General features: G+C 37.2%; 1 protein-coding gene across 1 annotated transcript in view; it reads left to right on the forward strand.

Annotated features, from left to right (window-relative positions):
- The window catches only part of PCNX2 (pecanex 2), a 200,369-nt gene that overhangs the window by 84,550 nt on the left and 91,126 nt on the right, over positions 1-24,693 (forward strand). The window contains exons 16-19 of the mRNA XM_067536007.1: positions 11,043-11,152; positions 13,621-13,717; positions 19,042-19,134; positions 19,705-19,855. Coding sequence (XP_067392108.1) covers positions 11,043-11,152; positions 13,621-13,717; positions 19,042-19,134; positions 19,705-19,855 — 451 coding nt within the window. The remainder of the gene's footprint in view (positions 1-11,042; positions 11,153-13,620; positions 13,718-19,041; positions 19,135-19,704; positions 19,856-24,693) is intronic.

Consider the following 24,693-nt stretch of genomic DNA (forward strand, 5'->3'; position numbering starts at 1 on the left):
ATGAGTAAATAAAGGGTGAAATCGTGCAGATTCTAAAACAGGATTACATTGATGCAAAGTCCAGTAGCCCATACAGAGCACGTAAGGCACTTCCATAGGTGACATTAATCAGTGAAAACGTGCAGTTAAGGTATGCTGCAGTGCCCCACTTAAGGTTTTAGCCTATAGTGACTGCTGACCCCAGCTGTCTATTGTATTGATTATAGTAATCCTGCTTTGACCTGGCCCACTTCCACGATGCTGGAAAGCTTTCCCTATCCCTGGCACAAGATCCCTGCATCACTGTCACCAGTTCCCATTTATACTAATGGGTCTGGAACTGGGAGTGGGAGGAGGGTTGACTAGAAGCTACGTGTGGAGAGAGGAATTTGAGGAGCCAGTCAGCAGGAAACTGAATAAAAGAGAATCAAGGTGGTGTGTGGAGGGGCACTTTTGGGGATGGAGGTTGTTGTAGGTGTCTGGGAAAGGATCAGGTCTCTTACAAAGATGGAAAAGGAAGGATCAACAGGTTAGGGTAGGTGAGAGTTAGGGAAGTTATGGGGTAGAGAGTTTAAAAATAGCTTTTGTAAATAGCATTAGGGAAAAGCTTTTTAAAATATTTTCCCATTTATACAACTCTTTTTTTTTTCAGCATATTAGTTTAAATTACAACATGCAGGTGGCTTTGCAGATAAGCCATCTTGCCCATGGGTTAGACTTCAAACTGCTTAGAAATATGCTGATAATGCTACCCTGAAATTGGAGAGTGCTGTGAAAGATTTACAAGATATCTGCTGTAAATTACCCATGTTAAGTGCAGACTTTGTGTTCTCACAGAACAATTATACCTAATTTGAATTTTTATGGTACTGTTCTCCTGAAGATATTCCTAAGCAGGATAATTTAAAGCATATAGAGATAATTCCACTTTCTTTGGCTCATAACCTTAGTCCACTAGGGTTTTAAAATTTTCATACATCTTTCCTTTATACAACACAAAAGGAATACTGGCATTAACCTCCCTTGTTCCTTAAACTCACCTAAATCATTTTGTCTCCTTAGACTAGACTACCTAGACTATTGTAAGGGAATGATTCTTCCACTCTTACTCATGAGTAGTACCTGACACTGTGAGTAACCCCACTGACTTCGGTGGGACTATTTGTGGAGAAAGGGGACTATTCAACTGAAGGGTAGCAGAATGTGGTCTTAAATAGAGATCTTTGTGAAATGTGTGCTTATGGCTGTGTCAGAAACAAAGTATTTTTTACAGGTAGTGGGTTTGATTCTTGAGTCTTACCAAAATTATTGGACACTAGAGAGCAAACCCGAAGCAACTCAGGCACTAGTGGGCCTGGTTCACTAAATTGTAGTTTGCAATGAATGGGGAAAAGTGATATTATTAAGCATGTGGTAATCTCAAAGACAGAAATTATGAACCTTCCAAATTTGTCAGGCTTCAAAGCTACTATTTACTTATATTAAGGTAGCACCTAGGAAACCCCACCAAAGATTAGGGCCCCATTGTGCTAGGTACTGTGTACACCAATTACAAAGAAGATTGTGTGTGCTCCAGAACTTAATGTGGAACAAGATGCAACAGATGAATGACACAGATAGTTGAGATGTGTTTATCATATATGTGTCATGGCATGAGGCTAATGAACTATATTAATAAATTTGATTAGACATATGGGGTAGTGATGATTGGGAGGGCAAGGTAAGGAACAGAGCAGCTAGCAGAAGAAGCAGAAACCTAAACAATGCCAGAGTTCAAAATGCAAATATTTTTTGTCTTTTTATTTTTATTCAAAATTTGTCAGACACAACAGAAAAAAACACATAATGGGTATTTCCATTATATTGTGGAGATAAAGAAATACATCAGCCAAAAAGATATATAATAGGAAAATATGATAGCTTGACCCAGATAAAGAGATTATAAGTAGACAAAATTTATTGCTGGGATGAAACTTAAATCTGTCACATCTATACTGTGTATTGGCAGGACGTCTTATATCTCAGCAGCTATAATCAGCAACGTTCTATTTCCTGAACTAAATTGAAGAATGGATATCTATCCTCGTGGCTTCCACTGTTTTCAATGGCAGATTATTGCTTATGCCAAACACTCAGACAGAAAAAGACCTTCCAGTGATATCAAACTTGAATCTTTCCACCCTGAAATCTTCTTGTGTCCTCATGGTTTTTTTGTTATCCTGTAGAATGAATAAGTTCAGCCTTATTTTTCCTCTTTAGGTATTTGGATAAACAGACTCTTTCTGGACCTTCTTTATTCAAAATTAAAGTATGGATGTTTTTATTTTTTATCCACTTTTAAAATATGAAAGCTCCCAAATCTGAAATATTTTAAAAATAAAATTGATATTTTAATTAGATTGATTATGACACTGTTCATTCCTTTCCTCAATGCCTTGGTTTGAAGGAGGAACAGTGGGTAGTAGAATAAACTAATTCTGGTTATGCAGGTGTGAGAAATTGTGAAGAAAGTAGGTTGAGGAGGCTTTATTAGACTGTTTCAGTTTGGAGAACAATCAAAGGATTAGAAAAATGATCAGACAAAGGGATTAGAGATGTGAGCAATTGGTTAGCAATAATCTATTACTAGGGTTATGTCTTCACTGATGGCAGCAAATTCCCCACCATCGGATCGATTGAGCAGAGGTGGAGACCCGCTTACTTGATCTGGAAGTCGATTTAATAAATCCATCCCTGGAAAAAGAGTAACGCTGCGTTGACAGGAGGGCATTTCCTGTCAGCGCAGTGAAGTGAAGGTGCTGTGGTAAGTAGAAGTTAGGAAGTTGACGGGAGATACGCAAGCTACTCTACTTTTCTTCTGCATTGATAAGATAACCAGAACTGGAATAGACCACACTGAGTGAATGACCTTTATCGTCAGTTAGGTTATGCAAGTGTTTATACAAAGAGGCAACGTTGTTAATGGCAGAATCTTCCTCAAGTTTTGGCTTCTATAAAAGCTTTGTGGTTAGCATGTATTGCTTCATTATTATTATCTATTTTTTGCTAGAGGCAAAAGGCTAAAGCCAGAGAAACAGCCTCAGGATGAAAGAGAAGGTCAGAGAACATGTATTTTAGCCAAACATACAAATTATTGGGCTTAATACAGGAGTAACTGGATGAAGTTCTGTAGCCTGTTTTATACAAGAGGTCAGACTAGATGATCTAATGGTCCCATCTGGCCTTTAAATCTATGAATCAATGAAAGAATGGGCGCCAGGTCTTGGTCAGGCAACAAATATTGATCTTGTCATAGTGGAGAGCATGTATATACATATGATTATTCAACCAGAAATGTTAACACCATCTTTTGTGTTGGAGACACTTTTTTAAAAGAATACACTGCCATATAATTTTCAATTTTAGTATAAAGAACAAGAAGTTACATTCCACATTTATGAACTTATGTTCTTGAGACAATGTAAGTGACCTTAATTTTTCCATTTTATAATAACAGAAAACATATATAGACTCAGAACAACAACCCAATGACAGTCACATTTCAGCATGGTTTTGGTTAGGCAGCAAGGATAATTTCGCATGGATTCCTTGTGCTGTAGCTGTAAAATTTCACTTTGAGAGTACCATGGGAATTCATCAGTTATTTTTGTATTTTTAATTTTAGCCAAATACTTAATAACCTTCATCCACGTTTCAGTTAACTTGTCCGAAAGAATTCTTGGATAATATTTTAGTTCTTCTGAAACCTTCGGCAAATAATTGCTCCCATTGTTCTCTCAGTGGGAGGTGGAAGTGTGTGGCCCCATGTGTCCATCATTTCAGAATGTTTTTTTTTTGCATGCTATAGAATAGGAATTATGCTAGATGTGTTACAGCTGACCTGATTTTTTTTTCTTTTTATTCCAAAATGTTCAGTAAACAATAACAAAAACATTGTAGAATAATTGGCCACACCTAAAGTCATAATAGCAAAAATCTCCAAAAAGGAATAACAGGAAGTCAAGGCCGTAATCCTGCAAGATGTTCCACACTGGCTGACCCCTCTGTGGGGTCCTGTTGAATGGCGGGTATTATATAATTATTTGTATGGATTGTATCAACCTGTAGAAAAGTTCAGGAGGGGAGAAAGTTTTTGAGTCGTGTTCTTTTTGACACAGTTGGTGTACGGAAGCCATCAAAGTCTGGTGGTGGTTATAAGCGACCTTGAATAATTTAAAAAAAAATTCTAATGCCCCAAACATACAGAGTTCTTTAGCTAGGCAAAATTTTATTTTGGTTATAGCCTTCACCTGCTGCACAATATCTTTCCATAAATCTTGTACTACGTGACACTTCCACATCATCTGAGCAAAATGACACCAGCTGCCTATCTCAGCTTTACATTTAAGACTACTGTATATTATTAATTTGATTTTACAGGGTGAGAGCATAAATATCACAGTCCATATATTCAAATACTAGTTTGCCTGGTTACAAGGACTTTTTCTTTTATCCCTCCTTGCCATCACTTAGCTATATCATCCTGCAAGGCATCACTCCAATTCTTTCTGGCCTTTATTAATTTTCTTTTTAACCATGGCTCCTATAAAATTCAATAACTTGGATAGGGTTTCATTAGCTCTTTTGGACTTTTCTTGCATTAGTGTATCTAACATTAATTACAGAGCTTTCTCTTTTGAAGTGGTTGGTAACACATGTTTCGTTTTGAATGCATGTTCCGTTCAGCCTCTCTTTATTTCTGCTGTAGACTTTAGTTCTGTAAGCTTCAACAGACATTGACAGTCCTAATAGCCAACCTAGAACCCAGTCAATGAAGAGGTTATCTCTGAGTTTCCTGGAGTAGGTGTTTTTATTCTCATTTATTGTATCCATCAGTTTGGAGATGCAGAGCTTTTGCCCAAATATTTAAGGGATGCTCTTTTAAACCCTCTGGTATATCTTACTGTTTCCCCAATTATTCAAAGTCCTGGGTTTAGCGGTGTCATTTTTTGTCTCTACCATTCCAATTGGTTACCCTGCTGCCACCAGTCCATCAACATTCTTTTGTGAGGTATAGCAATACACCATGAAATATTCTGGAATCCCCTGTTTCTTCTCTCCTATGTTGTTCCAGCTGTGGTGGACAGACCTCAGAATTGATGCAAAAATTATTATAACTTATTTTTAAAAAGTTTAGATCCATTACAAACTTGTTTGCACCTTTACTGAATATTAAAATATAACTACAAGTATGTTATAGTGGCTTGAAAATATAACTCTGTGTATGTTTTAGTTAGTTCTGTTATAAAGTGTTCGTGCTGGTTAAAGAAATTGCAGAAGGTTTCTGCTTTCTGTTCCCAAGGACAAGTAAATAGCAGGAAGATAACCTCCACTTAGCCATAAAACCATGTTTACTATCCCTAAGAGTGTTTATAGAAATTCAGAAAAGCTGCATATTAAACTTGTTTTAATTTTCTCTGTGAATTTATTTTATACTATGTTTTGAAAAATGGATGTGAGCTTGGTTGTTGTGATTGGTGCTTTGTATAAAATATTTGACAGGCATTTTAATTGTAAAGACTGCAACTGGTACACACAAAATGGACATCAAAGAGAAGAATTATTGAAGATCCTTATAAACCATAAAACTTAGGGATAAGATGGACCTACATGAAGCTCTCCCAACCTTTCTTTTCAAAGAAAAACTTCAGCTTGTCTCTTTAAAAGCCTCTAGGAAAAACATATGTAGCTGGAAATATTTTAAACTTTTGTTTACGTCTTAAATATTGAAATGGGAAATAAATTTGATTGGCATATTTGCAAGATGTTAGCTAAATGCAAAGCTCCTAATATAATTTCCTAATTTCATTGCTAATGGTAAAATGTTTGGAATTTAATGAACTTGCTGAACTAGTAACTAAAGTAAGAAGCCATTTAAGCATAGAATATTTAAATTAATAGGGAATTAATTAATTACTGGCAGCGTGCAAGTAACCTCGTCACTCAACACAGAAAGACCCGAACAATCATTTCTCCAAAAATTGTTATAAAAGAACCAACAACTTCTTTAATAACTATTTAAGATAATGGCCTTCTAAGAGTTATTTAGTTTAGGAAGACAGTTTTGAGAACTAAAAACTTTTATATGAAGAATAGGAGTGTTTGGACTTTTTGCAAACAGAATTTTATTTCCTGTTGAACTCAAATAAAATTGAAGAAAGATTTCAAAAAATGCATTGAATAAAAAGAAAAAGTTAACCCCTAACTTTAAAAGATTATCTGGGATTTTCCCACTACACAAAGAACAAAGATAATTAGAAACATTGCATATTCGTTAAATAGACTGCGCATTCAGCAGCTGAAAGTGTAACCTAAGCCAACCCCCAAAGGTTATGCAGCCAGTGAACAAATGACAACAACCAACTTAAATCTAAACAAGTCTAGAAGAGGTCATCTTCCTATAACTTCATGGAAATAGGAAGAAGAGTATAAAAAAAGTTTGAAATGAGCACACCTCACACACACCCTCTCTTAAACAGCAAGCACTCCACAACTCATCCTATCCATCTCTTAAAAACAAGCTACTACAAAGACCTAAGAAGAACAGAGAAGAAGCCAAACCAAGGAAACCTCCCCAAGATTTCAACATGGATTGGTGAGAGAAAGTTAACCAAGACACTGCCAAGGGATTAGATTGAAAAATTCTTGTGATTTTGTTGGGATATGGAAATGCTGTTGTAATTTAAAATATTAACAATTTCACCTGTTAATCACCAAATAGTTAGACCAAGTATTTCTGGAGATGAGACTGGGACTAAACATCAGTAAACAGAGAAACAATGGGATTAAATTGGATTTAAGATTCTTAATATTCATAATTGGCCTGCTTTAAGACAGCTGCTTAAATGGCTTCTTCTAAGTAATTAATTTAAATATTTTCTTCAATTTCATAGGATTTAGTTAAGATTGCTTACTTTGCCGAACTATAAACTGTCTGGTTATTAATAACCAATAGGATCCACCTGCCTTTAGAAAAATTCTGTTAGTATCTAATAAGTGCTTATCTACACAGTAGGGTAATGCACTCTCCTGGGGTGTGATTTTTAAAAAGCACTAACGTGTTGTGCCTTAATTGGTGTGCATAGACCCTGCAAGTGCGCACTAAAGTTTTCTAAATTTCACTGCCTATTTTAGGTCCCATTCTTAACATCTCAGAGTTAGCATGGTTTGATTTGTAGTCTGATTCAGGCCCAAACTCATCAGTCATAATAATGAGGTGGAACAATGCTTCTTGAGACATGCTTTTTAAGAACACTAACTTCATCCATGCACTAATAATTTGATATATATTTCTCTTAATTAAAGCTCTACAGTGGCCAAAAATAGAATTCACAGTTCCCCTTCAAACAGCTAGAACTGCCCCTAAGTGTTTTTTAAACAAGATTGAATGGACCCTTACGTATGCATAGAATTCCCAGGTGAGTAAGGGACTAAATATAGAATTATAAGCTTATTACACAGCTCTATTTCGACCACATAAAAATACTTCAAACAGATTTCCAGAGACAGGTTCATCAATTTATATACTTCCCAATTTAGATACCCTTAGAGTCCAGGCAAGGGCTATTAAGGATGTCAGTTTTGGAGAGAGCTGTCAAATGCTATGCTTTGCAATGAATGGTAAATTGTTTGTAAACATACCCATGTCCAAAAGCACACATTACGTTGTATTTTAGTACTTTTCACTAGTGAGGTAGCTCTTCAATTTTATATATAAAATATTATCTTCTGGATTTAACAAAAAGAATAGTAAAATGTGTATACAGAAACCTGTTTGTAGTAGCAGAGACGGTCGAAGATTAGTTTTATGTGTGAGAGAATGAGGAGTATATTACTGTACATTGCCACATAGTAAAGCAGTGTCAGCAGTTCCTTTCTAAACCCCTATTTTTAGAGTTTTATAACTAGTAAATTCAATACTAGCTGAAACCTAGGTCAAACCAAGCACAGCGAAACTTGATTTTTAACACTGGCTGTTTTCAAGGTTTATAAATATAAAAAGTGTTATTATTTTTTGGGATACTTTTTGGGATCCTTATAACTTTCTTGAGATTTATGACAACTACAAAGATGTCAGCAAGTGCTCAGTGAATAATAATTGAATAAATTCAATAAAATCAATACAATGTATTATTTATTTGTATTACAGTAGCCTCTAGACACCCATGTCATGGACTAAGACCCCATTGTGCTAGGCATTGTATAAACATAGAACAAAAAAAGACAGTCCCTGCCCCAAGGAGCTTACAGTTGAAGTATCGACAAGAGATAACAGATAGATGGGACTACAACAAAACAGTGAGACCATGTTGGTCAGCATGATAGGCAGTGGTGTCAGCACACCAGTGGCTTAACTATTGCTAAGTTTTTTTGTAGGAGTCATGGAACAGGAGATAAAAGGAAGGTTTTGAAAGAGAGCAATGAGGTAGCTTCACGGAAATGTATGGGTACTTCCTACCTTCACTCTAATAACTTTTCTGCCATCAGCAGATCATGTAAATACATCAACGTTTTGATTCTTATTTCTGGATTCACATGAATGGACTAATGAGCATAATGAGTGTTCCTATGGCAACTGACAGTCCCCTGTCATTAACGTTCATTGAAAATAGAATACGCTTGGTAACAAAATACTATAGTTAAATTTGTGGAGACATTTTAGTTACAACCACATGGTTCCACTTGCTCATAACTTTCAGAAAAATTCTTTTTGGCTAAAGTTTATCTTGTGTGATCTCAGCCAAGAGGTAAATATTTTACAAGAATGGGCATGGGTCGAGGGGTTTTTCCCACTTAAATTTATTACCTTGGCTTTAAAAATAAAGGAATTAAAAACAGCTGAATTTAAAAACCTGTCTTGTAAATTGTGCTCAACAAAGTGTAGTGTATATCGAAGACAAAGTTTGGGGTGGGGGAACAAAATGGCTGAATGGTGATAAAATTATAAGTAGTCCCAAAATCGCTTCTCAATATGCATTGCTAAAATATATAGGGTTAGGGTTAAAACTCCCAACCTATAGGTCACCTCTTACGTAAATGGAGCTTGTCTCACCATCCAGCTACACTGTAGCCTGTGACCATGTAAACTCCTGTACCCTTTGTACTGTCACTCCTGGTATGGTAGCAGCAGCCTGCACTAGCTGTCAGTAATGAGGGGGATGTTCCGAATCAAAACAACCATAATTACTACATGTTACTGCAGTGATTCTGCCATGTGCAGGACGTTCTCTGGCTGAAGAATTGGGAGCAGTTGGGAGCAGTACTACAAAGTAGCTTTGAAATGTAAAGGTTTATCAGACTTGAAAAGTCTTTTCTTTAAAAAGGGGACAAATGACATGAGAGAGTGAGTTTCTTGTTTTTTGTTTGTTTGTTTGAATACTTCTTCTATGCCTAACTTTTTTTTTTTAATGTTTTTTACTTGCAGTGCAACAAACTTTTAAATTCCAGAGAAGCTCTTATCTTCCTTTGAATTGGTTATTTTTGGATTAGGTGAATCTGTGGTGAAATAGAACTTTCTTTTCTTTCAGCCTCAGTGTTTGTTTTAAATCCTCGCTTTCATCCTTCCTTATCCCTGCCACCTGCATTTCCCTTGCTTTAAAAACCATTACTTGTGTGTCTGAATCAAAGTCAAAATTGTATATGGAATGAAAGAGCAAGACATCACCTCAACAGAATGAATGCAACAAGAAATACAAACTCCCTCTCCAGATTGACAGATACATCACCATCCAAGAGTGAAACCTGTCATTCCTGTTTCCCCCAGGAGGAAAAATCATTGTCCAATTATTGACTATGTTGTTCTTTCAACTTTTTTAATTTAGAGATCTACCAGACATCATTAGTCAGAAGGAAAATGACAAAATGGATATAGGTTCATTACATTGATGCTAGAGAAATTGAATCTTTTTGTGTACACACTTTTTGTAAAACGTTCTACACCATTGGCATAGAAGGTGTTTTTCTCTTTTCCCCTGATTGCTGTGTAGTTTAGTTCTGGAGATCAGTAAAGAGGTAACTAGCTGCAGAAGAGGGTCAGCTAAGAACAGAATGCTGTAATGGACTATTAAAGTAAGGTAAAATATGTAAATAGATATGATCGTCTAGGGTTTTTTAATATTAGGAAGGGGAAGGAGTTATTTCTCATACAGTATAAAGCAGCTTTAAAATTGCAAGGCTCTTTAATGTATTTCAGTTTTGGAAAAGAAGTCACACACCAAAGAGTCAATGGTGGCTGAGGCACAAGACCCACGCATGGGGAAGTGTGTAACTGCACTGTCCAAGAAGCAGATTGTGACTCAGCCATATTGTGAAGTGTGCGTTTGGTGGAGCCATTTTTCAGATATTGGGGCATCAGTCTTCAAAGTTTCCATGAATATTCTGAATTGAGATTAAACATGGAAAATTTTAGCTCAAAAAGCATTTTTTTTTTAGACAGTTAGGAGCAACTGAAAGTGGATGCTGGAGTTCACCTTAACAAGGGCAACCACTGTTTTACCTCCGCTAATAATAAATAATAATGTTAGAGTGCTTGATCCTTGCAAGAGTGTTGTACATGCTTGCATTTTTTGTTTGTTCATATGTTACTGTCTACATTAACATTGCCAATAGAACTTGGTATATCTCTGTCCATCTGCAGGCTATTGAAAAAGCTGGCTGAAAATCAAGTAAACTACCTTTGAATTTAAGGTTTAGCAAATACAAAACAATTAATTTTACATCTCTATTCATTTAATGAATATTATTTTGCCTTTAGCATTTTTAGAGGGAAAAAACCTTTCATGTGTTTTCTAGTTTCTTTTCTACTTGCTGATTACAGAGATATTAAACAGCATGTGTAATTATAAAGCATGTCTGTAGCATCTCAGCCATTCTTACAATAATAGGTTGTGATATGAGAGAACTATAACTCCTTGATATATGAGTACTATAGATTTAGCACTGTATATACTGGATTTAGCTTCCTTTAACAAGTAAGTTTTGCATTCCTAACATAAAAGTATTCTGCTTTTTGTCCTTCCCATTAGGAACCATGGGATGCTCGACACATTCCAGCACTGTTCTCTGCTTTCTGTGGCCTTTTAGTTGCACTTTCTTATCACCTTAGCAGGCAAAGCAGTGATCCATCTGTACTTATGTAAGTTGTCAGCAAACATTTTTTTTCATTGGTTATGTTGTATGGCATGTAAACTATAACTTGCAGAGGGTGATATTTAAGTCTGGAGATGGTGATTTCTGAATTCAGTGACTTGAAGCATCTTCTAACTATGTTGATTGTGTAGACGTGGGACTCACTGGAAATAAACTTATACTGAAAAAGTACAGTAACGGAGGACTTTTATGGATATTGTTATCAGTGTTTTAGGAACCCTTCTTTTTTTAAAGGGACTGGATATCTCAATGGACTAGCAATAAGATACACATTTACCTCTTGACAAATAGTACAAATTAAGGTACTGATACTGCAAACATTTATGCATGTGCTTAAGCATACTACTATGAGTAGTCCCATTGAAATCAGTGGAATGACTTACAATGTTAAAGTAAAGCATTTGCTGGATCAGGGCCAAAGACTATTGTCAGTGGCTGAAAAGCAGTGTCGTTAGTTTGGAAGCCTGTGGGAAATAAGTTTTGGTCTTGGTCCATTCCAGTGGCCAGGTGTCCACCTAGCAAAACTACCATCAGATTTGTCATTAACTAGTGCCTCTGTCAGTGGTCTCAGCAGAAAGACCAAGGAATGAATAGACAGAAACCAAACTATTCAATTTCTCATCACAGGATGGTTCTTCAAAAGGTACTTTGGTGAAATGGGAAGTGTTCACACCTGCTGCCCATGGTGTACCAGTTCTGTAAATGAATAAAGGGCTTCAATTACCAGGACAATAAATCTAGTACCTTTCATCAGTACCAAGTTCTTTGGGCCAAACTTTACTGTCTGGGAATTATATGATTAACTTTTGTGGTGCTAACTATCTCCAACTATCTCCTGGGGACAAGCTAATTACCAGAGTTTGGGGAGATGCACTAGAAGGCACTGTAAGAGGAAGAGTTTCTGAGCCTTGGGGAGCACGACCTGATCACAACTCTTTTCTAGAGTCAGTTTCACCAGCTTTGCCTCTCCACTAATGTTAACTCCTCTTTAAGGTAGTAAGCAATAAAAAAAAGACTGAGTCCAGGAACAGTGAAGAACCAATGTAGAATTAGCAACATGATGATCTGAAGGTTGGGTTGACAGAAGCAGAGATGCATGTAGAAACATGGACCCCCTGCCCTCTTGGTTGGGGTCTTTTTCTGTCATTCACAGAGAGAGCCAGATGATACTGAGGGAGACAGTGGGGAGTCATTTTACACAGAGGAGGAAACAGGAAGGTGAAAAGGAGTTGTGGTATTAACTGGAATTCTTAAGTTCTTCAGTGTGGTGTATGTAAGTCATTTAGTCATTCTCATGATCCCTGGAGACAAATAAGTCAGATAATTACATTCTGCTGATTCTGTCTGAAGTGTCTGCAGGCAGTAAAAAGTGTTTCCACTTACTCTTCTTGAGCCTAATTCAAAGCCCATTGAATCTTTCCATTTATTTCAATGGGCTTTGGATCAGGTCCCATATGAGTGACATGTAACTCAGTACATTATGCTATAAAGTCCAGAAATAGTTGTGGGGTGAGGAAGTACTGTTGTACTATTATTCAGTTCTTGTGTAAAATACACACAGGAAAATACCAAATAATCACTCAAGAATGAGTTCTTTAAATTTTCAGTATGTATTTTCCTCAGGATATACTTCCCAGTCCATTAAGGTTGTTAATTAAACAAAACTCTTATCTTTTGTTTTAAATAAGGTATTTTGAGTCTTTGAATTCATTGCTTGGCCATCTTTAAAGTCTAGTTTCTAATCCCTTAATAACCTTAATCAAATCCTCAAAAGTTCAAATTATTGTTAAATGTCTTGTTTGAGATTAAAATGTGAGTTTCTGATTCTACAACATCAAGTATTCATTGTATAATCATGATTAAAATGTATAATCCCCAAAAAGAGGTTTAAGATATTTTTAATGACTCTGAATTTAACTGAAGGGAGTTTAGGGGATTGGAAATCATGTTTAAGGGATGGCCTATGGCATAAACTTTAAGATGAAGGGGAGAAGGTTTTGGAGGATGTTAGGATGAACATGTGATTTATATTGAGATGAACACTTTGCCCTTTTTAATGTGAGTTTTTGACATCAGAAGTGGCACTGAAGAACCCCTTTGCCAGCATTCTCAGTAGTGGTCAAAGCTTAGAAAGGGCATGGAACTGAACTACCCTCTCAATCCCTTCCCTACCCTATCTTATCCTTCCCAATCGAGGCTGAAGCACAGTGATGGGACCACTTTGCCGATTCTGGACTACACTTCCTTACTGGTGAGGAAGCTGATACTTCCCTAGCCAGATGTGCAGCTTTTTTATAGCAATCCCCAGCTATTCAGGAGTACAATAGCCACTGCATATGTGAGGGTAAAGTGGGGTCTTAAAATGTCTATTCTCCCCATAATAAGGGCATATAACCACATTAGCTGAAAAGGTGTTATTCAGAAATATTCTAACAGAAATCTTTTTTGCATTAGGTCCCTTATTCAATGTAAATTTTTTCCTCATTTTCTACGTCAACATTTGAGAGATTCATCAACAGATCCACTCCCAGAGAAGATGAGAGAGTCAGTGGTAAGACTTTTTAAATTATTTATTTTATGTACTGGAAACCTGCAATCCACCCTTGTGGTATCCCTTAACCATGCTCAACTTTTAATAAAAACACACAAAATGAGAGGATATATATATATATCCTGTTTCTTTATATCTGCAGAAGGAAACTAAGCAGGAGAGATACTAGGGAAGTTTCTAGTGGAAACAGTATGGTGAGGGGATAAAGGGAGAGGAAGGCATAAGGGATAATGTTGTTTTCCTTGCTCTAAGGTTCCTTTTCAGTGTTAGAAGAAAGCAACTCTGATTCTTTACTATTGTTACATGACACAGTTTCATAGTATGGGGAATGTGAAATGATCCTCTGCTCTGACTAACACTCAGTTTACTAATAATTATATGTACCATGCATAGATTTGCAGCCTGCTCACTCACCCTCCAGCTAATCAGCAGGCTATCTTATGTAACACATAAACCAGTAAGAACAGAAAATCAAGTCCCACTGAAGTCAATAGCAAAACTCCTGGATTTCACCCTAGTATTTTTGTGATATCAACTAAAACCCTGTATTTTCTCCTCTTGTGCCATGGGTGGATCCAAAAAATCTGCAAGAATTCCTCTCTGTGTGCTGAGGAGGCACCACTACTGCTGAGTCAGACAGAGCACAGACCTATTTTGCAGTCTAAAATTGGGAGAAGCACACAGATCCCTGACCAGTCCCAAAGAGAAGGTGAATCCCCATGCAAGACACTGCCATCTCCTTAGCCTGTCCCTGTTTTCTCTCTTAGTAGGCTGATAATTTCACACTGTCTGCCTCCTTGCTCTGAATTTACACCAGGTACTCCCCACACCATCCCATCCTAAACTTCCAAAGTGATCCATCTACATTTCATGTTTCATTAGTATTAGAAAAGTATTGGTGACTGGTTCTCAGGCGAAGGTGGACACTTCAAGAGTTCAGACTGGTGGAGGATGAGGTTTCCGGAAGGGTTGAGGTGGGGCTAATTCCTTCCAAAAGTTCTGAATTGCCCTGCTTCCAAGCAGCCAGAAACCTTTCCTTCTCTGCAGCACAGCATCCATAATGGCCACCTGCAAGCACTTGGAAACTAGATAATCCCTAAAGTGTCAAGTACCTGTAGGAGTAAGCAGTGTTTAAGGAGTGCATGGAAAATTCACTGCTTTCTTGCTTGGTTTAGAAGCAATTATTTTACTTGTATGGTCAAATTGCATAGTAAAGGTATGGCTACTAATGCGGGGAGGCTTGTAAGCACAAATACAAGGTATTTATTATAAAGGTTGGCTATATACTCTGACTGGCATTTTTGGCATATAGCTTATGGTCACAATCCACTGTCACTTGATTTTTATGAACTGGTTGATTGTATTATAGGTATAGTGGGAGGCATAATTTTCTTCTGTTTTTATAACCCACACATCCTTTCCACTTATTGCTCATTGCCTAGGGCAAGTGTACTGTCTGACCTCATCTATTCTACAATTTGGTATACATGGTGCTACCTTTTGCATGCTAGGACACAGTACTCCCTGCAGAGGAGATGGCAACTGTAGTTTAATACATGCTCTGTCTAAACCCTTTAGTGGCTGGCACCTATGTCTTAATAAATAGTTGAACCAATTTAAGTAGGTTCTCACAATTGTTCTCACAATGCAATGCCAGTGAGCATAGGCATCTAAAAAGATATGTGCATCAAATTTGAGGGAAATAGTCAAACAACAATCCATTCTGATCTTATTCCACTGTAGTTAAGGGAATGTGCAATGGTAACCAGCTCTGGTCTTGATTAATTTTCAGAAGTGAACTAAAAATAGCTTTCAGATCCTCTGTAATGAGAACTCTGATCAATCTGGGAATTGGGTAGACTGTTACATGAGGACCAAAAGGAGAAGTTTTAGTGGCATATTCTTCCTCCTTTTGTTTCCTTCAGGATGCCCCTGTGTAATGGCCCAAACAAGTTTTCTCAGCCACTATCAACTGTATAAGATGGCAAAGTGCAACAAAATATCCAGTGCCCACCGGCCTATGCACATATATAAGACATGCATAACATTCAGGCTAAATTAGAGCCTTTTTTAATCAATAAATTTAAGATATAAATAACTGATTTAACTCCCAAGATGAGAGCGAATATGTTTAAATATTAAAATAAATCGGTTCTGTTGTATAATTACTTCATATTAATGTTAGTAGCAATAAATATAGCATTAGTAATGTTTAGCTACATGAACTTCACTATTTTTTCACTGCTCAAATAGCTATATAAGAATTGTCAGCTTTGAAAACTAGAATTACGATGCAACTGTGATGGATAATTGACCATTCAACTTTGAGAATGAAGCTTCCTAGCATTATAATTAATTTCTATAGGCATTCCCATGGTTGATTACTACATTAACCAGTGGCCTGAGGGTGTTAATGTGTTACATTCAAACCCAATTTCCTTCCTGGCCTTTAGTACAAACAGTCAGATAGCTAGTAAAAAGATTTATACAAAGCTCCAAATGTATAATTTAAAACAAGAAGAAAAAACAATTTACAGCAGGTTTCCTGTTTAATCTCACAAGCTGGTGGTATCCAGAATAGCCATTTAAAAAATAGAGACATTTCTTTGATAGAATGGTGGGATGGTGATGCTGAGTCTTTGTCTGCACAATCTCTTTTTACTCAAAACTACAAAACAATCCCAATGGTAGTGATTATTTCACTATTGCATTTTTGCTAAGGTCAGAGGTCAAAGCTTTCACACATAAGGTATATCAAACATTACATTAAAGCCATGTCAGGTTGCAAAGTCAAGGACTAGAAAGTTAGGAAATGGTGGCCTGTCCAACATTAATTCAGCTCTCTTGTGCATCCATTATGACCCCCTTGTGCTAGGATCTTCTGAAAAATGTGCAGTGTTTTATTTACTCTCAGCATCTTATTGCAAATGTCATGATATTTGATGTTTTTCTCAAAACCCCAGCTCTGGGGGGCATATGATTACATGAGAATATCAGTCTTTATTTTAAAAGTAGTAAGTTTCTATCCTTCATGGTTTTGGAGAAAAGTTTGAAAACATGAAAAAAGTACATTTATTAATTTGTAGCCATCTCATGATTTCTTTGGGGCCTGACTCATGATTTTTGAATACTTGGAGTTGGCATTACTGAGAATGGTATGTGATTATATAATTAAAGATTATATTATATTATAATGGATATGCACAGCAGGGCAAAATTAAGGTTTCATAGGCAACCATAAATCTGGCATTTCCTAGCTTTCAAGTGCTTGACTATGCAACCTTAATAACATTATTTTAATGGAGTTTTTAGTGTGTGATTTTCTAGGTATTTTTAATAAGAAAAAAGGTAAAAATAAATTCCATTATGTGCATCATCTGCAGGGTTTCAATCCTGAACTTTCAGTACTGATGTACAGGCTGCTACCACTTGAGCTACAGGTCTAACTACGTTAGCTGTTATCAGAAGAAGGCTGTTATCCTGTGGGTGGGAATGGGCTGCTGGGGCAGGACCAGATAGGATATCAGGAGTTGGTTGATGGTGAGGGGCTGGCCTGGCCTGGTTCTCTCTTTCCCTCTACCCCTTGAGTTGGGATGCTTCTGTCCCATGTGGTGTCCTCAGAGATGGGTATGGACCACTGGAGCCATGTGCTGACTCCGGGCAGGCAGGGTGGCTGCTGGAAGCCTGGACCAGCTCAGCTCGCACTCCTCCTAATTTCCATGCATTGCTATTCCCTGTGTGTGGTGGGCCTGCTGCTGCTTTAACAGTAGTTTGAATCTTATTCTTTAGAATGTTCATGTTCCATTAACATATTGGCAGTCTGCCAACATTTCCCTGAGGCACACAAGCAAGGGAAAGTAAAGGACAATTAACACTTTATATTTCAGCTAACCCTGAGTAAAGTTATATGCGATACAGAAAAAGGATTTCTCAAGCCAAAGGGCTTTAATCCATCTGAATGTCAAAGGCCTGCTATAAACAGTGGAGATGTTAGAGTTCTCAGAAACAGGTCGCAAGCATCTTTGATAACTGAAATTAAGCGACCAAAATATAATGGTCACAAACAGCTCCCCCTATACTTTAAAATCCAGTTGTTGTTCAACTCTTGTCTCCTACATCTCTGTTTCATTTTATCTCCCTGTTGTTGGGTCTGTTATCCTACCATTATTTTATATTTTCTCCCTTCTCCTCCTCCTCCTCTTCCTCCTCACAGAAACAATTGTTGGCTAGGCTGGCTGTTGGGGCTAGGTGCATAGTCTAGTAACATTTTGAATCAGATAAGGTTTTCTTTTAAGTGAAATTTTGTTGTATCCCAGGTTAATTAAATTAAAGCACTACAAGTATTTAGCTTAATAGCTAGCAGCAGGCACTCAGTTTATTCAGTCAGCACCTTCTCTTACCGCCACTGTTAAGTGCTGCTAACCCTCAGTAATACGTCTAGTTGTAAATCTAAGCCACGTTCCTGACTTGATGACCAATGACATTTCTGTGACCTCTAAAATACAACAGCTCAAAAATTCACATTCCTCAAAAACCATATTGTTAATTTGTTTATTCACAATAATATTTTAATCACAAGAAAAATGGGTTAGAAAGAAGATATTTTCCAATCTCTCCAACATACAATTACTCTAGCCCAGTTAGAATTCTTTACTTGAAGGTGAATTTTATCTTTCATTATCATTACATAATATTAGAGATAGGCCCACTTGTGAAAACCCCCCAAATCTTGGAGAAATTTGAACCCTTATATTTAACCAAACATTACAACTTGGACCCATCTCTGTAGTACAAAATAATAAACGTATTATCACTGATGTTTACAAACACATTACAGAAATTCTCCCAGAAAGCACAGGTAATTTAAGCAATGGAAGAAACACTGCATTAGCATGGGAAAGTCTCAATGCTTCAAAACAGTAAATGGAGTCAGAATTTTAACAGATTGTTGCCATTTTCAAAAATAAAGAAAACCCCACAAATACCATTGCATAAATGTAGACACAAATTTAATGTAAAACCATTTGAGTTCTGGTTCCCATGTTACAATTAAACAATGTTTAAAAATATGCTTTAAAATGAATTTTGATAAATTGTAATATGATTGACAGGGTCGTTTTACAGACTTAGAATGTGGGGAAATAATTTCGCAAAGCATAGAGCAGAAAATACCTTTACATTAAAATATATTTATAAGTTGTAAAATAATGATTAGTGTCATCACAATGCAATCTATCAGTAATTCATAATGGAGTAATTTAATTTATCCAGTTAAAATGGTATTCACTTGATAATTCTGTATTTAAAAAAAACTATATTCACAGAAGGAAATCTTGAAATCGGATCTCATTGTCTGTGCAGTGGCTGCTGTTCTATCATTTGCAGTCAGCGCCAGCACCGTGTTTCTGTCATTAAGGGTAAGTATTATTATAATCCCCTCCTTTTAAATATTTTTCCCCTAAGATATTATCTCTATTATGCAAAGCTACAGGGTGTTTTAGCAGACAAGAATAGAGAGGAGCTGTGAAGAGATGATTTAAGGAAAATGTATTGAATGACAAGGATAATTTCAAGGCTTTTGATATACACTGCAAATCAGTTATTGATATTTATATTAGGCACAATTTTATGCATTTAGTAATTGTTTTCCCTAAACCTTTGTCTTACACTAGTCTTCTTTATGACATAGAAGCCATTGGAAGAGAGGAATCTTGCATAAACTTGACTAACTTAGCTTTTTTAATTCTAGTTACAATTCTGTTTAAATGTGTGTGTAAAGTATATTTTGAAAAAGAACAAAGGTTGTTGCTTTCATTTCCTGAACCTCACAGCTGCTTCCCACTTGTGGTGTTTGATACTTTTTATATAAGAATCAATGTTTCTTGTAAAGAAATGCATAAGGAAGATTAAATTGTAGTAAATTAAAAAATACTGTGTCTAAAATATTGTTTGTAAATATGATTCCATTATTTTCCTCCTTTGGCCAGCCATTTCTCAGCATTGTGCTGTTTGCTTTAGCATGGACTGTGGGATTCGTAACACATTACATACTTCCTCAGCTCCGCAAGCATCATCCCTGGCTGTGGATTTCACATCCCATACTTAAAAACAAAGAATATCAGCAACGGGAAGTGAGAGGTTTGTAATAGATATTGTCAGAATGTTGATTGATGTTGCTTTTAGCTTGTCTTGTTTTTAAAGAAATAAAAATCTTAACTTGTGTCCATTGTGATGTTTCAAGATGACCTTTTTTTTTTTCAAGGTGAGTTTTCTTTTTTTTATATTTTACTGAGAAATACCAGAAATATCAAGTTTTGATTTCTATATTTCTTTTGGATGGCACTCTCTCAAGGGCTGGAAGAACAGAAGTGATATAGTGACATCATAATAGGTAGAAAGGTGAACTGCAACTTTTCCACATTTCATTGTATTTCATTGGGGGTGGGGGGAGGTTGAATCTTTCATGCAGAGGTTTCTGCTTTTAAAACTATCCAATTTTAGCAAAAATATTCAGGCCCAAAGAATTTTAAACTGTCTTCCTGTCTTAAGTGAGGGCTAGCAAAACTGCCACTGACACCCCCTACCTATTGTGATTTCATTATCCCATAGTTCTCCAGTCCTCCAGACAGTCTTCCACCAGAAGGAGGGAAGTCAAGCCCTGATATTTCTAATGTCGAAAAGGAAGCCCTGAATCCATTGAATTGAATAGGCAAGCTCCACTTGTTTAGCTCCACTTGTTTAGAAACATTTTAAATGTGCATCAAAATGTTCCACTCTTCAGTTTAACCACTACGTGCCCTATCCAGCTGCACTTCAAGTGCACTTCAACCCTCTATCCCAAACCATACTTAGACTTGGAATTTAGTTCTGCATGAAATAACTTCTTCCCTTTACATTTTTGTTGCTCCTTCTCTTCCCTTTTATTTAATCACTTGAAGTGCTGGTGCCTTCACCTCCTCTGTCCCAGTCCACAACCACCAGAGTATCCATGAAATCCACCGGGACCCTGAACAGACTTCTCCATGCAAAATAAGATTATTCCTCATTATGGACCTCTTTCCCTTACATATTAGCTTTCATGTACCACTGACCTGAATTTCAAAGTGCTGGATTATAGTGGTGAGAAGAGTCGCAATCTTTTTCTTTAGATTATTGGTAACTGAGCTGCTGGCCCATCTAACCTTTATTTGTGACTCTGGCTTAAATCTGAATTCCTCCTTCCCTTGTGGAAATGTAGCTTGAACTGCACATGAATGTTCAAACATTTCACCTCTGTAGGCCTGGATTCAAATCTGAATTTATTTACTCAACAAAATAGATTTCCATACAATCGCAAGTGGATATTTATCCCTGTTTATTAAATGTCATAACCTCTCTGCTGCCAGTTGTTTTACACCTGGTGTAACTTTTAGTTTGTGGAGAAGGGGCACTGTTATGCATGAAAGTGATGGACATATCAACTATAATAATAATAATACTTAGCTGTTATATAGTGCTTTTCATCAGAAGATCTCAAAGCACTCTTCAAAGGAGATCAGTATCATTATCCCCATTTTACAGAGATTATATAAGGGAAGATGAAAGCTCAGAGACCTTCTTCACCTTGCACTACATTGAGCTACTATATATGAGTCAGGTGACCTATGACCTATGTGATATGGGTTATGTAAACTGAGGGACAGTCTAACATTTGTACTGAAGTTTATAGCCATTTTACATAGTATAGGGGGGGGGGAACCCTTCACTTTAATAACATAAGCTTTTCTCTTTATTAATACCTAAACCCTTTAGGGAATGTTAAAGTTATTAATGATAAAAACTTTATATATAAACTTCTTAATGACAGACATAGTTTCTTCTGTATTTCTGCAGGGCATAATATTCTGCTAGCAGAAGTAATAAGCCTAAAATATAATGTCTTTTTGCGGCACCTATGGCAATGGGGACTTACTGAAAATATAGCAATGAAACAAAGCTGTGGAAGAGTTCTTTTAGAAATGGTATTTCTCATTTTAAAAGAAAGTGTAACAAAATCAAGTTAAAAGTGGGAACACAGGATGTTACATCAGTGATGTTTAGCCATTGTGTTTTTTCTGTCAGTATAAGCCTTAGTGGTCTTCTCCTGTAAGAGAGAATATAGCACTGAGAAGTCCCTTTCCCAATATCATTCACCTCACCTACTAGTTGTGTTTTCTATTTATGTTCACCAGTTAATTTGTGCACCTGTATTGGCTGTATTTTGAGAACACTGTACTGTAGCTTTTAATCCTCTGTTACACTACAATTTCATTACAACCTCTGTTACATGTTGTGTGCAGTTTAGCATGCTGTACTTTGTGTTTAAGACATCTGTGTTTAAAAGTGAACTGTATTTGCTAAACAGATTCTCCTGTTTAAGAAATTGTGGCAGAATTATTTTTACTTGGACTTTTGAATGTTTAGAATTTGAGCAGCATGGATACTGAAGCCTGTAACTTTAATTTCCTGCATAATATCTCAAGAGAATCACTAACGCTGACTGGAACAATGACACTTTGTTGATAATTTGGTCTTGTTAATATCTACTGGCTTCAGCAGGTGGTGTCTTGGTAGGCAGGAATATCTGTAAATATTTTAGAATCTCAGAGTTTAATTTCTAGTTCTCCTGCAGTTTTTGTTTCAGCAAACAGCCTTCTGCACTTTGAGAAACTTGGCTTCTTTTTTCAGCTATCATCTTCTCTTTGCTCCCAGTCAGAAACTTGCTTGTCATACCTTGATGGATCGTGTGCTTTACTCATTCTCAATCTACGTTCTTGAGGTGCTTGAAAACTCTATCGTCAGAACACAGTCTGCTGAGGGACTTCAGTCCTTCTCCAAACTAAACATTCCCTGCAAAATCATGTCTTTGCCAAACATTAAGGATTTAAACCTCTCTGAAAAATTGTCTTCAAAACAAAACCTGGGTACCAAAAAGTACCAAAGAGACTTGATTGAAGGTTGCCTTTTTACTTTTACCACAAAATGTCATGGGAAGTGTACTGGAAATATAAATCTTATTAATGATTTATACACCAACTGAAAGTCATTGTTTTAAAAGGCTTCATCTGCCTGATAATGAGCAACTCCTGTGAATACCCTGGTTTTGTTATCTGTTGCATGAGTTTAATCATAAAAGACTGCTATAGGAGTTCTTCCCTTATCCCCATTGTCTGTCTTCATTCATTGGAAAAACATACTTTTCATAAAGATAATGGTTCAGCTTTTAAAAAGGTTGAGGGTTGAGATATACCAGGCAAATCCAGTTCACACTTTGACAGATCCGCATTGACGGGTCAGCTCATACTTTGGGATCACCGGCATGACTCATGCTAACAGCTCCCTGATACAATCAGAAGGAGTCAAGACATTTTCAGATTCTTCTGTATTCTCTGTGTCCTATGAGGTCCATCTAGTCTCTATTGGTTTAACTATTGCAGAAATATACCAAGAAACATCTGTTAGAGAACTGGAGTAAAGTATAGATCTCTTTTCAATCACAGGAACAATGCTGCAATCCACAAAGCCTGAGATAGGCACCGACACTCCCTATACAATGAATGGGGTACCTAAGTCCAGGCTGCATGGAGGCACCTATCTCTTCTAGCAATCCATAACTGGGAGCTCCTCTCCTGGAGCCAGACGGCTTAGTTGTTTCTTGTGAAAATGAGTTTGGCACCGTCCACACAAAACAGAGGGAACAGGAAGTGATTGTGGTGCCTGAGTCATTGGAGCAGGGGGACCAGACCCTGAGTTTCCCACCTCCCAGATGGATGCTGTAATTACCAGGGTACAAAGTCATTCTCTTTTTCTTCCTCTCTGGCCTAATGACTCTTGAATTATTTATCCACAGTGGAACAGCATCGACAGGAGAGACTGAGAGAGTCCAACATCAGAATATCCCATAACTCAGCAGTTAGAGCACTCCCTCAGGTTTAGTGATGTTGTCTCTCTCGGTCCTCCTTCTCCTCACTTTCTGGACGTTCCTTTAGCACCTTTTTAGTGAGTCATATTTGTCTGCTCTTCCGCTCTCCATGGGGTTGCCCAGAACTCTGTTGTTGGCTCCCATAGATTCTCAGCCACCATCTTTTCACTGATTCCTCTCATATTTACCATGCTCCTGACTTGTCTCCATCCATCCAGTCACTCATTTCAGCCTGTTTCTCTGGCATCATCTTCTAGATGCCTCACCCACAACTTAAACATACGAGTTCCCATTTGGCCATGTTTCTTCCTCCCCAAACCCTCCTCTTTACCCTCCATTTTATGTTGATAGCACCACTGTCCTCCTTTTCACTCAGGCCCCTAACTGAGATGGCTAACTTTGGCTTTTCCCCCACACCCTTTTCCCATACATCTTGATTGTTTCCTGTGTCCACTCTGCTAAAACTCTTATTCACACCCTCACCACCTCCTGTCTTGACTCTGGCAGCCTTCTCTCTATCCTCCCTGACACATGTCCCCACCTTCTCTTCAATTCATTTAAAATGTAGCTGCTAAGAGGAGATCATCTCCGGCCAATGGATTATCCTTTCTTATAGAGCTCAGGAAGAGCTATCTCAGGAGAAGAGGGAGGAGCCTCTCTTGATGAGTTCAGGTACTATGATAGGAGGAGGAATGTGGAGAGGGAGTTTCTCTCTGAAAGAGCTCAGGACCTTCCTCAGAAAGAGGGGATGAGAGCTTCTACTGCCGAGTTCAAGAGGAAGAGATGGGGAAGGAAACTCTCCTGTGGATCTCCTGTGCTTAGTTATGGGAGGGAGAGAACAAGCCATTTCTCCTTCTTCTCAAATCCTTAAAACTCTGCGCTCAGTGATGGTGAGCAGCATAACTATTCTGGCTAATGACCTATTGAGGGTTCCTTTAGTAATAGAGTCTCGATTTATTTTTCTAATCTCTAAGGTTGAAAGCTCTTCTTTCCTTCTTCAGCTCCAACACAAATGACATACTATTTAACAGTTCAT

This window comes from Emydura macquarii, unplaced genomic scaffold, assembly GCF_026122565.2.
Source record: "Emydura macquarii macquarii isolate MOO-44397 ecotype Brisbane River unplaced genomic scaffold, CSIRO-AGI_Emac_v2 contig_3517, whole genome shotgun sequence".
Lineage (NCBI taxonomy): Eukaryota > Metazoa > Chordata > Testudines > Chelidae > Emydura > Emydura macquarii.